Source organism: Puma concolor, chromosome C1 (genome assembly GCF_028749965.1).
Source record: "Puma concolor isolate L17-30 chromosome C1, mPumCon1.1.hap2, whole genome shotgun sequence".
Lineage (NCBI taxonomy): Eukaryota > Metazoa > Chordata > Mammalia > Carnivora > Felidae > Puma > Puma concolor.
The window spans coordinates 78,326,270-78,342,576 of record NC_141674.1 but is presented as its reverse complement, the minus strand read 5'-3'; the positions used below and the strand labels follow the sequence as shown (position 1 = coordinate 78,342,576).

The 16,307-nt window shown below is 35.5% G+C and overlaps 1 protein-coding gene and 1 long non-coding RNA gene across 7 annotated transcripts in view; one reads left to right on the top strand and one right to left on the bottom strand.

Moving 5' to 3' along the window:
* Positions 1-16,307, top strand: part of LOC147578170 (uncharacterized) — a 62,171-nt gene that overhangs the window by 12,387 nt on the left and 33,477 nt on the right. The window contains exons 2-3 of the long non-coding RNA XR_015254874.1: positions 7,857-7,998; positions 12,233-12,316. This is a non-coding gene — a long non-coding RNA (uncharacterized LOC147578170). The remainder of the gene's footprint in view (positions 1-7,856; positions 7,999-12,232; positions 12,317-16,307) is intronic.
* Positions 5,006-16,307, bottom strand: part of BRDT (bromodomain testis associated) — a 77,999-nt gene continuing 66,697 nt past the window's right edge. For 5 of the 6 annotated variants that reach the window (XM_086717532.1, XM_086717534.1, XM_086717531.1 and 2 more), the window contains 3 exons: positions 10,870-11,075; positions 10,051-10,225; positions 5,006-5,219 (listed from right to left, as the gene is read on the bottom strand). In XM_086717532.1, the coding sequence (XP_086573658.1) occupies positions 5,151-5,219; positions 10,051-10,225; positions 10,870-11,075 (450 nt within the window). In that variant the 3' untranslated portion in view covers positions 5,006-5,150. The remainder of the gene's footprint in view (positions 5,220-10,050; positions 10,226-10,869; positions 11,076-16,307) is intronic. The other variant, XM_086717535.1, reaches the window with a different exon arrangement.

Sequence of the window (16,307 nt, the reverse complement as noted above, 5' to 3'; positions counted from 1 at the left end):
TTTGCTGGGTACAGAATTCCAAGCTGGTAACTTTCTTTTTTATTTAATCAAAGACTAGTGATAAACATAGATACAGCACAATTACCTAAGATCATTCTTTATACACACAATGTATATAGATTACATACAATCTGAAAGAAACCTGCATTCAGCAATGAAATGTTTAGATTTTCCTTCCCTCCCTAAAGAAATTTTTTTTAACCACCCAAATTTAGAATTTCATCAATACACACACTCCTGTGACAAACAGTTCAGACATAGAGATTGCAAAAACGAGATGCTAACATTATGAAACTTTGTTAATAAAAAAAAACAAACAAACAGAAGCAGCCATGATTGAGATACATTGTTACTGACAACTGTGTCCTAAGGGACAGTATCAAAAGGTTGTGATGCGAGGAAAGCTATATATACATACACAATAAGAAAATAAACTTCACAATTAACACATGCATGTTTAATTCTGGAAAAATCATAGCCCTCCAAAATTTCTTTGCATTTCAAGCTGACAGTTATTTTTCTCTCAAAAATTTGAAGATTTAATTCCACTCTTTTTGGTGGTCATTGTTGCTAATAACTCATTATTTCTATTTGGTGATCACTCCATTTCTCTGCCTGCCTGCTTATGGTATTGTTAAGACCATTGAAAAATAGGTATGGATTTCTTTGGGATGTACTCTGCCAATCCCTGCTATAGATCTCTTAATAGCTCTTGCATTTTCTTTCTCCTTGTCTGTGCTATATCCTGGTACATTTACTGTATATAATTTCTAGCTGATTTTCTCTTTATGTGTCTAATTGTTTTAACCCATCCATTGAGTTTTGCTTTTGGTTTACTTCAACACTTTCTTTCCTACAAATCTTTTTCCAAATCTGCCCATTTTCCTCCAAAAATCTTATTTCTTTAAACATTTTACAAATAGCTAGTCTACTGCAGTCCTGGAAAGAAGGTGATGAACTATATTTGTTGTTCATTGTTTCTGCTCTCACCCACTGTGGCTTGCTTTTTGTATCATTCATCTTTGATACTAATTTCTTGACCTTAATTTGTGGTGATCCTGCTTATGTCTCTAGCCAACCTGCGACCACTCCAGCTTCTTGAAGACAACATTCTCTCAACATTGGTCCTGGCATCTGACCTCAAGAGAGCCCTACCATTTCAGTTGCTTACTGCTCTCCTCCCAACTAAATGTGTGTGTGGCAGGGAGGGGGTTGGTCCTCAGAGAGTTTCCCCTGCCTCTGAGACTGGTAATGCCTTAAAAAATGGGTCTCATGCAGGATATATTTGTAATACTAGAAACAAAATTGGTAGGTCTCTAAACTTAATTATAATCTAATCCCAATCAAAATTCTAATTTTTATTTTCACTCAACTTTTACAAATTGGATAAAGTGATTATAAATTTCTTAGAGTGAGAGCTATTGCCATTCGAAGGTTTGCTAAGTAAACTGTGGCAGCATAATTGATAGTTCATTTAGAAAAAAAAGAAATCTGGTTTCCTATCTCTTACTATATATAAAAATGTCTTTAATCCACCTGGAATCTTAGTGTTAAATTTAATTGTCTGGATTTTAAGTACAAAATAAAGACTATTTTATCATCTTGACGTGGGGGATACAATCCAAAACAAGGCAGAATAGCCAGACACTATAAAGGAAAATCCAGACATACGGCTATATAAAATTTTAAATTTTAATGGAAAAAAGGCAATAAATCTCAAAAGACAAGCAGTAGATTGTGAAAAAATGTTTCTAAACCAGAGGGCCAACATTTAAAAAAAAAAAGCAGCAGCAGCAGCAGCAGCCTTGTACACATTGATAACCCAAAAGGAGAATGAGTAAAGGATATTATTGGTTACTAGGCAAGTCACATGGCTAACAAATACAAGAGAATCTACTCCACCTGTAGTCTGGGAAATAGAAATTTAAAAAGCCAATTATAATTTTTTCATTCAGATTAGCAAAGAATATGAAGGCAGTAATATCCAATGCTGGTGAGAATAATGGGGAAAATAGTACTTTCAAACTCCTAGGAATGTGACCTGATCTAACATTTTTTGGAAAAGTTATCTGGTACCTCCTATTAAAATAAAAACTACTCCCTTTGATTGTAACTTCTAACCCAGCAATCCCATTTTAAGAACTCTACTCTTTAGAAATAGAAGCACAATTATGCAAGGCTACATAAACAGTATATTTACTTCAGCATTGTTCATGGTAGAAAAAGACTGGAATCAACTGAATCAGTAGGGGATTACATAAATCATGATATGTCTGTTCTTTTAAAAAAAAAATAAAAAAATTTTAACATTTATTTACTTTTGAGAGAGAGAGAGAGCGAGCCAAGAAGGGGTAGAGAGAGAGGGAGACACAGAATCTGAGGCAGGCTCCAGGCTGAGCTGTCGACACAGAGCCCCACGTGGAACTTGAACCCACGAACCATGAGATCATGACCTGAGCCGAAGTCTGGCACTTAACTGACCAAGCCATCCAGGTGCCCCATGATATGTCTGTTCTATGGAATGAAATACATACTTTTAAAAAAGAATGAATTAGTCTATGTCCATTTAAAGACCTAGACAGATGCTCATGATGCATTAAGAAAAACCCAACTGTCAAGTAACATGTGTAAATGATCATGTTTTTGTAAAAACAACCCCCTCAATGTCCTGACGTGTCTATATTTGGATGAGCAAAAGAAGATTGAAAAATCTTTGATCTCTCAATAGTTGGGGTGGAGAGGGAAGTGTTTCTTACTATCTCTACATTGGTAGTAAGATTTCTGGGCAGCATTATGGCTAACGAGTTTATGCTCATGAATTTGAAGTGAGACTGGTTATGGTTCCATGTGTTTCTGTAACCACAAACAGCTTCATGGGTGCAGAGCGGGCAGTCAGATTTAATAAGGATTTGAGTTTTGCCAAGTGAATACAACATGAAAGTAAATTATAAGGAACAGAAACTTGCATAAGGAAAGCAGTGAGGGTATGAAGGGGAGAGGTACTGTGAAAATCTATAGGATTAATGGATTTTAAGGTCATGGTGAGGTCTAACAATTGTTGGAGTCAAGGGTTATCTGGAGTAAGCTAGAAAAAGGTATGAGGAAGTAGTAAGAAACTAGCGTGCTTGAAATTGAGATCAAGGAAAGATTTTAGTTATTGGCAATGACAAAGGAGTGGTTAAAGTTAATTAGCTATTTTGATCATTAGCAGGGAGGTCAAGGGACTGAGAAGTGTCCGTTAGAGAGAAATATTGAGACAGAGACTAAAATCTCTGGGAAACAAGGAGTGAACCAGGGATGGTAAATGACTATGGGTGGTATAGTCTGATGATCATGACAAACTTAAAGCTGAGGATAAAAAGGAGGAACTGCGAGGGTGTGGGGGGGAAGGTGGTCTGCAAGTGGCACCCCAAAGGTAAGAAAAACACTAGTGAAGAGACGGACTAAATGAGAGCTTGCAAGGGAGAGCCCAGGTTCAGTGGTTCTCCAACTTTAATGTGTATTAGAATCACCGTTCAACTAAGAATTATTGGACCCTGCACCCAGAGTTTCTGACTCAGTCATTCTGAAGTCTGAAAATTTGCACTTCTAAAACATTCTCAGATGATGCTAATGCAGCTGGTCCTGGGACCACATTTCCAGACAACTCAAGAAGAAAAAGAGGGAAAAAACAAGCAAAATCTTGATTATATCAGGACTGATCCCGAATCCCAGAAAACAATATGAAACTGTTTTAGAAGTTGGAGAGTAGTAAGAGATGGGGACAGAAATGGGGTCCTCACAAAACTAGGCTTGAGTTGAAGGCAAATAAGTTACATGCAGTATTTCATGCGTAAAATTAACAGAAATAAACTCCATACAAGAAGTTAAAAAAAAGTGACAGTATTTTACTAAAAAATAATGCCTAATATAGGAAGGATCAGTTAGTTAGTAAGCCGATATTTTCTCTGCTAATCACTACATATATCTGATATATCTTCCTTAAAAAAAAAAAAATACACACACAGATATATCTAATCTACAGATGATCTTTTACGAAAATAATGCATACTATTCAGTATATATATATATATATATATATATATATATATATATATACACACACACACACACACACACACTAATTTCTTGGTTAAAAAATAGCTATAGTTGAGTGGATATGATTGCCACTTTAATTCTAGCTGTTTCCTGAAGGTGTCACCACCATTTTAGCTACTAGTTGATCGTAATTTAAAAAATGGCTGTAGTTTAAAGTATTTCAAAAAATTATATTGATTATAAAACAAGTGAAGTCAAGAAAACTTTTCCTCTTTCTCTCAATACACACAAACTTTGAATTTTTACTTTAGATGGTATCTTAATACTGCCTGAATCATTTTACACTTCAAGAGTGCAAAATGTTAAAATATATGAAGCAGATACACATGATTGATACATAATTGCAACTTGAGGATGATGAAACAAAAATAATTTACAGATTTAAAATAAATACTATATAGTTAAGTAAAAATGTAAACATTCATTGCTATCACATATTCACATTAAGAAATGTATAAGTTCCTATAGAAACTTACATCATATTTACTATTATTTTGCTCAAATTTAACATCAACCAAACCATAGGTAACATTTTCTTTAAGCTAGATTTCATTATCAACTTTGCATACAGAATCAGCAGAGAATTTTACGTAACCTGATGCTCAAAGAAACCAAGTATTATTTGTTAGAGGTTCTAAATGTTTTTGAAGGCAGATAGATACTTGTTATAAAAGTTAAAAACTCAACAGGAACTGGTTTTTATATACCTTTATATATTTTTTTCATTTTTAAACAAGGGGCTATCTCTTTCGGATTTTCATTGCTTATACAGGCCTATAATACATAGCAGACTATTATTTATAAAATAAATAAAATCTGGGAATTTATTCAATTTTTAGGGATTCAAAATTATAAAATTTCCTGTAAATTACACCATTTAGAAAATGAACATATAGCTATTAAAAAATATAGTGAAAATTGTTTAATCATTTTAGAGCAGTCAAAAATACAATATAAGATTGGTATCCTGGTGTTTGAAAGCAATCATTTTACCATATGCATTTTAATCTTTTAAATCATTCATTTTAAGCTGATGGTTAATTTAAAAAGTTTTAATCAAAGTTGTTTTCAAACATTGTCATAATATCGCTTTGAAGAGTCATATCAATGGTACCAGCCATCTGTAGAAAGAAGGAAAAAATTCAATGTTACTTTTAAAAAATGTATGCCTTCATTATAACTATATAAAAATGATTACACAACATTTGAAACAAATTATACAAAATGAACACTATTTAACATAATGAGTTTATGCAGTTTTCTATTTCTGTTCAAATACTATCTGATTTTTGTTAAAATATTGCTCATATCTGGGGCACCTGGGTGGCTCAGTCGGTTGAGCATCTGACTTCCACTCAGGTCATGTTGTCGTGGTCTCTGTAAGTTCAAGCCCCGCATCGGGCTCTGTGCTGACAGCTCAGAGCCTGGAGCCTGCTTCAGATTCTGTGTCTACCTCTCTCTTTGCCCCTGTCCTGCTTGCCCTCTGTCTCTCTCTCAAAAATAAATAAACATTAAAAAAAATATGTTGCTCATGTGATAAGTAAAGGTTTTAAAACTTACAAGAACACTGAGAACAAGTTTAACTTCTCTCTTCAACTAAGAGAGTAAAGTCTCAATGTTGGCAAAATATTAAGAATGTGAACTGAGATTATATTGTTTCATCTACCTCTGTAATCAACATAGTGTGCTAAGACACGTAAAATTATTTTCTGAATAAACCAACATCTTAACTATTTGAGAAAACTATTAACATTAAAGTTACAGGCTTTCCTTGATTCTGCCACTTACTATGTAACCTAGGACAAATTTTGTAACCAAGTTTATTTTATATATTGTCAAATGTAGGTATTTATGAAGATCGAATCAGATTGCATATGTAACATTTAGCACACTGTTTTTCATTAAATGCTAAAAAGCCATTAAAAATAACAAAGTAAACAAAAAGCAAATTAAGACAAAGGAAATAAATGTTTCCTATATTTGAAGCCTTCTATAAATGCCCATGTGGTACTAGTCTTTGGCATCTGAAATGATACCAACTATGAAATTAAAAAAAAATTTTTTTTTATCAGTAAATAGTAACAGCCCAGAGTGATGGATAAATGTGCCAATTTGCAATCAATTGGTTAACTTCCTTGGTGAGAATCAGTATTCTTATTGGCTATGTGGGAGAAGATTTAGAATTATGATTTAGCTACCAAAAGGATAATATATGTGACTTATAAACTATAAATATTTCTTTAAATATGCCATAGGAACAAAAGAATTTTTTTTTGAGAGAGAGAGTGCATGTGAGCAGGAGAGGGGTGGAGGGAGAGAGAATTGTGGGGCTCGACCTCACAACTATGAGATCATGACCTGAGCCAAAATCAAAAGTTGGATGCTTAACCAACAGAGCCACCCAGACGCCCCAAAAATAAATTCTTAAAATCTTTACCCAGACCACTTTTTTTTTTTTAAAAAGGTTTTATTTTTTAAGCAATCTCTACACGTAACTTAGGGTTGAACTCACAACCTCAAGATCAAGAGCTGCATGCTCAGTTGGTTAAGTATCTGACAGCTCAGAGCCTGAAGCCTGCTTCAGTTTCTAGTCTCCATCTCTCTCTGGCCCTCCCCCACTCACGCTCTCTCTCTCTCTCTCAAAAATAAATAATGGGAAAAGAACACTAACCATCTAGAATTCTATATCCAGCAAAAACATATTTAAAAAAATAAAGGCCAGTTTAAAACACATCCACACAAAAACTTGCACACAAATATTTATAGTGGTCTACTGTAAATGCTGTAAGCTGGAAACAACCAATATGTCTGTCAATAGATGAATGGATAAACTGTGGTACATCCATATAATGGAAGTATTTAGTCAGCCAAAGGAAAAAAAAAGCTATTAAGCTACAAAAAGACATAGAGGAACCTTAAATTCATATTACTAAAATGAAAGAAACCAATCTGAAGCAGCTACATATTATATGATTCCAACTATATGACATTCTGGAAAAGGCAAAACTATGGAGATAAACAGATGAGTGGTTGGAAGGCATGAGTAGAATGCACACAAGCAATTTTTTTTAAAGAAAAACAAACTTAAAAAATGTTTTATTTATTTTTGAGAGAGCACAAGTAGGGTAGGGGCAGAGAGAGAAGGGGACAGAGGATCCAATGTAGGCTCCATGCTGACAGCAGCAAGCCCTATGTGGGGTTTGAACTCACGAACTGTGAGATCATGATCTGTGCCGAAGTCAGACACTCAACCGACTGAGCTACCCAAGCACCCCCAGGTGACTTTTAAGAAAGGGAAATTACTCTTATTTTTTAGTAGGCTACACCCCCAGTGTGGAGCCCAATGCAGGGCTCGAACTCACAACCCTGAGATCAAGACCTGAGCGGAGATCAAAAGTCAGATGCTTAACTGACTAAGCCACCCAGGCACCCCAGAAAGGGAAATTAATCTGATGGTACTGTAATTGTTGATCTATGTCATCATACATTTGTCAAACCCATAAAAAGTACAACACTAAGGGTGAATGTTGAAGTAAACTATGGATTTTGCTTGATAAACCAAGGTTGACAGTGATGTGTTAATGTTGGTTCATGGACTGTGGGGTGCTGATGGTGTGGAAAGTTTTGTGTTGATGGGAGGAGGGGAGAAGTATGTGGAAACTCACTGTATTTTAAGCTCAACTTTGCTGTGAATCTAAAATGCTCTAAAATATAAAGTCTATTACTGATATAAAAAGGCCAAATAAAGATATTTTCAGATACACAGAAGCTGAAAGAATTCATTACCAACTGACCTACGCTACCAGAAATGTTAAAAGTCCTTTAGGAAGAAGGAAAATTGTATCATTTGGAAATCTGGAGCTAAATGAACGAAGAGCACTGGAAATGGTAACTACACAGGTAAACATAAAATTTTAACTTATTTAAAACTTTTAAAAAGATTATTTTATGGCTTAAATATTAGCATAAAAGCAGGGAAGGTAGAAATGGAAGTACACTGTTGTAAAGCTATTCTATCAAATGTGAAGTGGTATAGCATAACTCACAGGAACACTGTGCTAAGCTAATGTATGTACTAAAATCCTAAAGCAACCATCAAATAACAAAGTGTTCGTGATAATAAGTCAATGAAGAAAATAAAATGGGATCATAAAAATGCTTGATTAAAAGAATTCAGGAAAAAAAGGAGATAAAAAGAATGGACAAACAGAAAAGAACAAGATGTTGCACTCAAACTTAACCATATCAATAATCATATTGAACGCAGTTGATCTACACACTCCTAGAAAAGGCAGAGATTGGATTAAAAAAAAAAGATCTCAATACATGTTGCCTACATGAAACTCACTTTAAATATAAAAACACAGGTAGGTTAAAAATAAAAGGATGAAAACATTTTTTAAATCATGCCAACACTAGTCATACAAAAGTTGAAGTGGTTATATTTCAGAGTAAATAATATCAGGAATCAAGTAAATCATTTTGTAATGAAAAGGGGGTCAATTAATCAAGAGGCCATAAAAACCCTAAATGTTAGGTGCCTAACAATGCAGCTTCAAAATATGTGAAATAAAATAGAATTACAAAGATAAAAAGACAAATCTGCAAATCATACAATCATAGATGCCAATGCCCCCTCTGGACATTTGGTAAAATGAGCAGGCAGAAAATCAGCAAGAATATAGGAGTCTTGAACAACATGCTCAACCAACTTGGCTACCCAACAGCACCAGAACATACATTCTGCTCATGTGCACACAGAATATTTACCAAGGTAGACCATAATGTGGACCATTAAAAAAAGTCTCAGTGGGGGCGCCTGAGTGGTGCAGTCAGTTAAGCATCGGTTATGAGATTGAGCCCTAAGTTGGACTCTGCACTGAGCTGAGAGTGGAGCCTGCTTGGGATTTTTACTATCTCCCTCTGCCCCTCCCCCACTCATGCTCCCTCTCTCAAAATAAAAATTAAAAAAAAAAAAAGTCTCAATGGATCCAATACATTATATATTCTCTGATTACACTGGAATTTAATTAGAAATTAATAACAAATTACTAGCCAGATAATTCCCAAATATTTGAAAACTAATATACTTCTAAATAAATAATCCATGGCTGAGGGGCACCTGGGTGGCTCTGTGGGTTAAGCATCCGACTCTTGATTTCAACACAGGTCATGATCTCATGGTTTGCAGACTGAGCCCCACATCAGGCTCTGTGCTGAGCCAGCAGTATGGTGCCTGCTTGGGATTCTTTCTCTCCCCCCCTCTCTCTCTACCCCCTCTCAAAATAAAAAACAAAACAAAATAAAAATGAAAAAATAATCCATGGATTAAAGAAGAAATCCTAGTTTTTAAAACATCATTTTCTGTATATTAAGACTCCTAAGCAAGTCAGGTTTTTTTTTCTTTCCAATCTTATTAAGATATAGTTGACATATAATAGAAGTCAACTTCTTCCTCTAGTGTTGAACTAAAGAAACACTGACCTGGGGCAGTTATGCAGATGGCATAACTCTGGGCCATAATTTATAGATAGTTTATTGATTTTTTCAAGAGTAATAACTGTAAGTAATGAACCACTTTATGTGCCAGGCACTTTCCTATGTGTTTACTACATGTAAATTCATTCCATCTTTAGAATAGGTATTATTTATTACCGACAAGTAGACTGAGGTACAGAGAGGTTAAATAAATTGCCAAGCCCAAAAGTCTAGAAAATGGGAGAACTAGTATTTGAACCACATAGTCTCGTAGCTCTAAGACAATACTCTATGATTATATTCTAGATCTTCGAGTATAAAAGTTTTATTTTAGGCTCTGATTTTAAAACTTGATCCTCACTAAAGATGTAACTCCACTGTCACGGAAAATCACCCTGAATATATCTTTGAACATGTAAAAGACAGTACTCTGTTAAATCTTTCCTTAGATTTAATGAACTAAAATTTACTTACTGCTTCTCTCCTCCTCCGCTCTTGCTCTTTCTCCCTTGCTAAATTACGGTCTTTGAGAAGCAAGAGTTTGTATTTATCTTGAGTTTCCAAAGACTGCTGATGTTCTTTCTGCTCTTTTCCAAGGCACTGGTTTTGCATTTTATTTGAAAAAGATTGTTGAATGCAGCCAAGGTCCCTTAAAGAAACAGTATAGCTCAAAGTGGGTTTCAAAAGTTCCTTAAAAGTTTTTATTACGTTACAAAGATATGTCATTAAAGTATAAATATAAAGCAGTGTTTTAGATTCCCCTTGTCATGTTGTGATGTTGGTTTTTGTTATGATGCCATTTTTAAGCTTAACTTTTGATGTCAAATTTTACAAAGACAATCTATATTAACAAAGAGAAGTTTACATAGAAACTGTGACCAAGGTTATATACAACTGTATTATGTTCTTACACATAGAATGGAAACATTAAGACATTTCTGGAAAACAACGTCTTTCTAATTTAGTTACATTAGTATCTTTGATAGTTTAATCACTTGATAAGTTCTATCCTCTTCAAAGTAGATACTACTTGTTAATTAAAAAAAATCAATAAAAATTTGCTTTTTGCAGTTATAATTTGCTCTGTATTCTACTAAATAGCTTAATCATGGTCACTTGACAAAAAAGAAATTTAATATATTTAAAATTATATGTCCATCATAGGGAATGGAGATTGCTATACATAGTCAATGCATGCAGATATGAATGAATACTTGAATAAATAAAAAGGAACTGATAAATGGAAAAAAAAAAGTCCATATCTCCCAAGTTATAATCCAGTAAATTACAGACCTCTGATTTTCTTGCAATACTTTTGGTTCCTTTGTATTTTGTTCCACATGTTTCCGAATTAGTTCCTGTGTTCGAGCTTTTACTTCTTTTTCTATTGCTGCTTTTCTAAATTGGTTGAAGAGCTCATCTGAGGACTTTAGTACACCTGATGTTTTGACTGGTTTGCCTAAACTTTTCCAAGAGTCTGCATTCTTGATCTTTATATCCTAAAACAAATAGTTGATTCAGTCTGTGTCTACAGATGTCAACATTTTGGAAGGAAAACAATAATTTTTGATATAGTAATAGATCACAGTAAGATTCTAAAGAACTTCCTGTAATTTTATTAAACTTAAGTTAAAGGTAACTGATGTCAGAAAAAATATGAAAATATGATTAACAGATAAACTCAATCATCTAAGACCAAATTAAAATAGCATACTTACCAATTATTTCAATTTAATGTAAAACATATACAGTTGACCCTTGAACAACATGGGGATTAGGGGTGCCGATGCCTGCATAGTCAAAAGTCCATGTATAACTTCTGACTCCCCCAAAAAACTACTAATTGCCTACTGTTGACTAGAGGCCTTAACCAGTGACATAAGCAGTCAGTTAACACATATTTTCTATGTTATATGTATTACATACTATATTCTGACCATAAAGTAAGCTAGAAAAGAAAATGTTATTGAGAAAATCACAATGAAGATAAAAATATATTTACAATACTATACTGTATCAAAAAACTGTACAAACTGTATCAAAACTATATCAAACTGTATCAAAACTGTATCAAACTGTATCAAAAACTATAAGGGGACCCACAGAGTTCAAAACCTCTGTTGTTCAAGGGTCAACTGTATATTTAAAAAAATATATTTTTTAACATTTATTCATTTTTGAGAGACAGAGACGGAGTGTGAGTGGGGGAGGGGCAGAGAGAGACAGACCGAATCAGAAGCAGACTCCAGGCTCTGAGCTGTTAGCACAGAGCCTGACACAGAGCTCGAACTCACGAACTGCGAGATCATGACCTGAGCTGATGTTGGATGCTTAACCGACTGAGCCACCCAGGTGCCCCAAGGGTCAACTGTATATTAAGAGTACGAGAATCTGCAAGGAATATAAAAATTAGTAAACTAGTCACTGTAAATAAAGATATTTTTGGTCCTATAGGGAAAATAAACCAAATATACAAATTATTAATAAGAGGCAAAGAAAGATAATGCCATATTTGTTGGGAACCCTCTGACATGCCTTTGTCTTTCCTTTCTTAATAATTAACTGATTGTGACTGCTGTTCTTAAGGGAGATGTGTCATGATCTAGATCAGTGCAATCCAACAGAAATATATATACTTTAAAATTTTCCACTACAGGGATTATATCTGGAAGAAGGTGGAGGAGGAGGATCTTAAGCTTACCTTGTTCCATGGATACAACTAGGTAACAAGCATATAAATGTAAATAACCCAGAAAATCACCAAAGACTGGCAGAGCAGCCTCTACACAGCTAAATACAGAGAAGAGGCCATGTCAAAGAGGGTAGGAAGGGCTAGAGGTGGTGGGGAGCTAAACAGACCCAACAGACTCTCTGTGGGACTGTCTGTGGGAGGGAGGATGCTGAGCACAGGGAGAAGAGAGAAATGGACACCCTAGGCACCAGGAAGATGAAGCTCCATAACATTTGGCTTTGAAAGCCATAGAGGCAAAATTTCACAAGTTCTTACAATCAGCAGGACTTTAACATTTGAAACATTAAAAATAAGAGGGCTCTGAACTCAGAAACCAGGAAAGCAGAGTCCAAGTCCTTAAATATTCCCTGGGCACTGAGACCATCCAAAGTGATGCCACAAGCCTGGCAGTGTGCAAGCAGCCCTGAAAGGGGCCAGCACCACTCCAAAGTGACCCCTACCATGGGAAGAGAAAAAGATAACCACACACACCATTTCAAATGCAGCCCCAGCAATAGGGTGGGGGCAGACATCTTGTCTGGCTGCAGTACCCAGCCACTAATGAAAGCTTGTTATGGTGGGGATCCTTGGTGGCTCAGTCGGTTAAGCGACTGACTCACTGTTCATGAGATTGAGCCCCGCATTGGGCTTGTGCTAACAGTACAGAGCCTGCTTGAGATTCTGTCTTCCTCTCTCTCTCTCTCTGACTCTCCCCCACCCTCTCCCTCTCTCAAAATAAACAAACATTAAAAAAAAAAAAGACAGAAAGAAAGCTTGTCAGGGCAAAACACCTATGCTATTGTGTCTGGCAAATGCTGGGTCTGAGTCAACTCAAACCCAAGGCAACCAAAGACTGGCTCATTAAGAGCATTGGGACTAAATCCTACCTACAACAGGCAAAGAGAGCCATTGCAGATGACTGGGCTGAAGGCAACAGTAAGGCACACACAACACACATAAGAGACACCTCTGAAACTCCAGGTTCTGGTGAACAGGGAGCAACTGTGTTGCAGGGCTCTATAAAACCTCTTTTTCAAAAGGCCATTACTTTCAAGTGTAAGAGGTGTAGCTGACTTTCATAACACACAGACACAGACATACAGAGTTAGACAAAACGAGGAGACAGAAGAATGTGTCCCAAATGAAAGAACAGGAAAAATAAGTGAAACAGATAGGTAATATGCCTGATAGAGAAGTTAAAGTATTGGTCATAATTATACTCACTGGACTTCAGACAAGAGTGGAAGAGACTTCGGTGAGACCATTAAGAAAGAGATAGAAAACATAAAAAAGAACCAATCAGAGATGAGAAACTCAGAAACTGAAATTAAAAATAAAATAGGTGGAAGAAATAGTAGACTAGAGGAAGCACAAGAAGAGATTAGTGATCTGGAGGAAAGAGTAATGGAAAACAATCAAGCTGAAAAGGAGACAAAAATATAAATAAATAAATAATGAAACGACACTTAGGAAAGTCAGCAACACCATCAAAGGTAATAACGTTCACATTATAAGGATCCCAGAAAAAGAAGGGACAAAAGGGGGACTGAAAACTTCCAAAATCTGAGGAAGAAACCAGAAATCCAGATCCAGGAGGCACAGAAAGCTCCCAACAAAAATCAATCCAAGGAGGTCTACTCCAAGACATGTAGAAATTAAAATGGCAAACTATAGTTTTAAAAGCAGCAGGAGAAAAAAAAGTTACGTACAAGGGAAAACCCCACAAGGCTATCAGCTGATTCTTCAGCAGAAACTTTGTAAGCAAGAAGGGAGAAGACATGATATATTCAAAGTGCTGAAAGAAAAAAACAATCTGCAATCAAGAATACTCTATCTAGGGGTGTTGGGGTGACTCATTGAGCATCAGATTCTTGATTTTGGTTGAGGTGATGATCTCATGGTTCATGAGGTCAGGGCCTGTGTCGGGCTCTGCGCTGACAGTGCGGAGCCTGCTTGTGATTCTGTCTCCCTCTCTCTGCCCCTCCCCACATGCTGTCTTTCTTTCACTCTCTCTCCCCCAAAATAAATAAATACTTAAAACAATAGAGAGAGAGAATACTCTATCCTGCAAGGCTATCATTTGGAATATAAGGAGATAGAGTTTCCCAAACAAAAGTTAAAGGAATTCAGCACCACAAAACCAGCCCTACAAGAAATATTAAAAGAGGATTCTTTGAGTGGAAAGAAACATCCTAAGTAGGAATAAGAAAAGTAGGAAACACAGAAGTAGTAAAATTAAGTACAGCTATAAAAATCAGTCAAGGGATTTACAAAATAAAAGGATGTAAGGTATAACACCACATACCTGAAACATAGGTGGGGAGGACAGGAGTGAAGAATGGGTCCAAACTTAAGCGACCATCATTTTAATATAGACAGCTATATACAGAAGATGTCATATATAAACCTAATAGTAACCAAAAATCAAAAACCAGTAATAGATAAGTAAAAAAATAAATAGAAGAGAATCCAAAGTCTGTCACTAAAGAAAGCTGGCAAACCTTGAGAGAAGGGAGCAAGAGAAGACAGGAACAGGGAAGAACTACAAAGCAAACGTAAAACAAGCAATAAAATAGCAATAAATCCATTCCTATCAATAATTACTTTGAATATAAAAGGACCAAATGCTTCAATCAAAAGACATAGGGTTTTGGAGTGGATGCAAAAAAGCAAGACCCATCTATATGCTGTCTCCAAGAGACTCATTTCATACTAAAGATACACGCAGGGGTGCCTGGGTGGCTAAATCAGTTGTGTCTGACTCTTGATTTCAGCTCAGGAGGGTTCCCCAGGGTTGTGGGATTGAACCTTGCATTAGGTGTAGTAACAGAAAAGCAGTTCTCATGCAAATGGAAGTAAAAGGAGAGCCAGGGGAGCAATACTTATATTAGACAAAATAGACTTTAAAACAAAGACTGTAACAAGAGATAGAGAAGGACACTATATAATCATAAAGGGAAAAATCCAACAAGATAGAACAACTGTAAATATTTATGCAGCCAACGTGGAGTATCCAAATACATAAAACAGCTAATAACAAACATAAAGGAAATAATCAATAGTATTACAATATAGTAGGGGACTTGAACACCCCACTTACACCAATGGATAGATCACCTAAAAAAAAATCAACAAGAAAACAGTGGCTTTGAATGACACATAGCACCAGATGGATCTAATAGGTATATTCAGAACATTCCATCATTAAACAGTAGAATACACATTCTTTTCAAGTGGAAACACAACACTCTCCAGTATAGATTTCATGTTAGGCCACAAAACAAGTTTCAAGAAATTAAAAAAGAAGTCATACCATACATCTTTTTCTGACTACAACACTATGAAACTAGCCATCAACCAGAAGAAAAAAAATCTGAAACAACACAAATACATGGAAGTTAAATATCATGCTACTAAACAACAAATGTGTCAACCAAGAAATCAAAGAGGAAATCAAAAAATACATTGAGACAAAAGAAAATGAAAACATAATGGTCCAACATGTTTGGGATGCAGGAGAAGCTGTTCTTTTTTTTTATTCTACAAATTATTTTTTTTTACATGTAAAATTTTTTTTTAATATACATACTAGTTAGCATATAGTGCTATAATGATTTCAGGAGTAGATTCCAGTGATTCTCCCGAGTATGACACCCAGTGCTCATCCCAACAAGTGTCTTCCTTAGTGCCCCTTACCCTATCCCCCCCATCTGCAAAAGCTGTTCTAAGAGGCAAGTTTTTAGCACTACAGGCCTACCTCAAGATGCAAGAAACATCTGAAATAAGCAACCTAAACTGACACATACAGGAGCCAGAAAAAGCTTTAAAGTCTAAAAGTCATCAGAAGGAAGGAAATGATGAAGATTAGAGTAGATATAAATGAAATAGAAACTTTTCCCCTAAGATCAGGAATAAGGTAAGGATGTCTGCTCTCACCACTTTTATTCAACATAGTGTGGGAAGTCCTAGTTACAGCAATCACACAAAAGAAAGAAATACA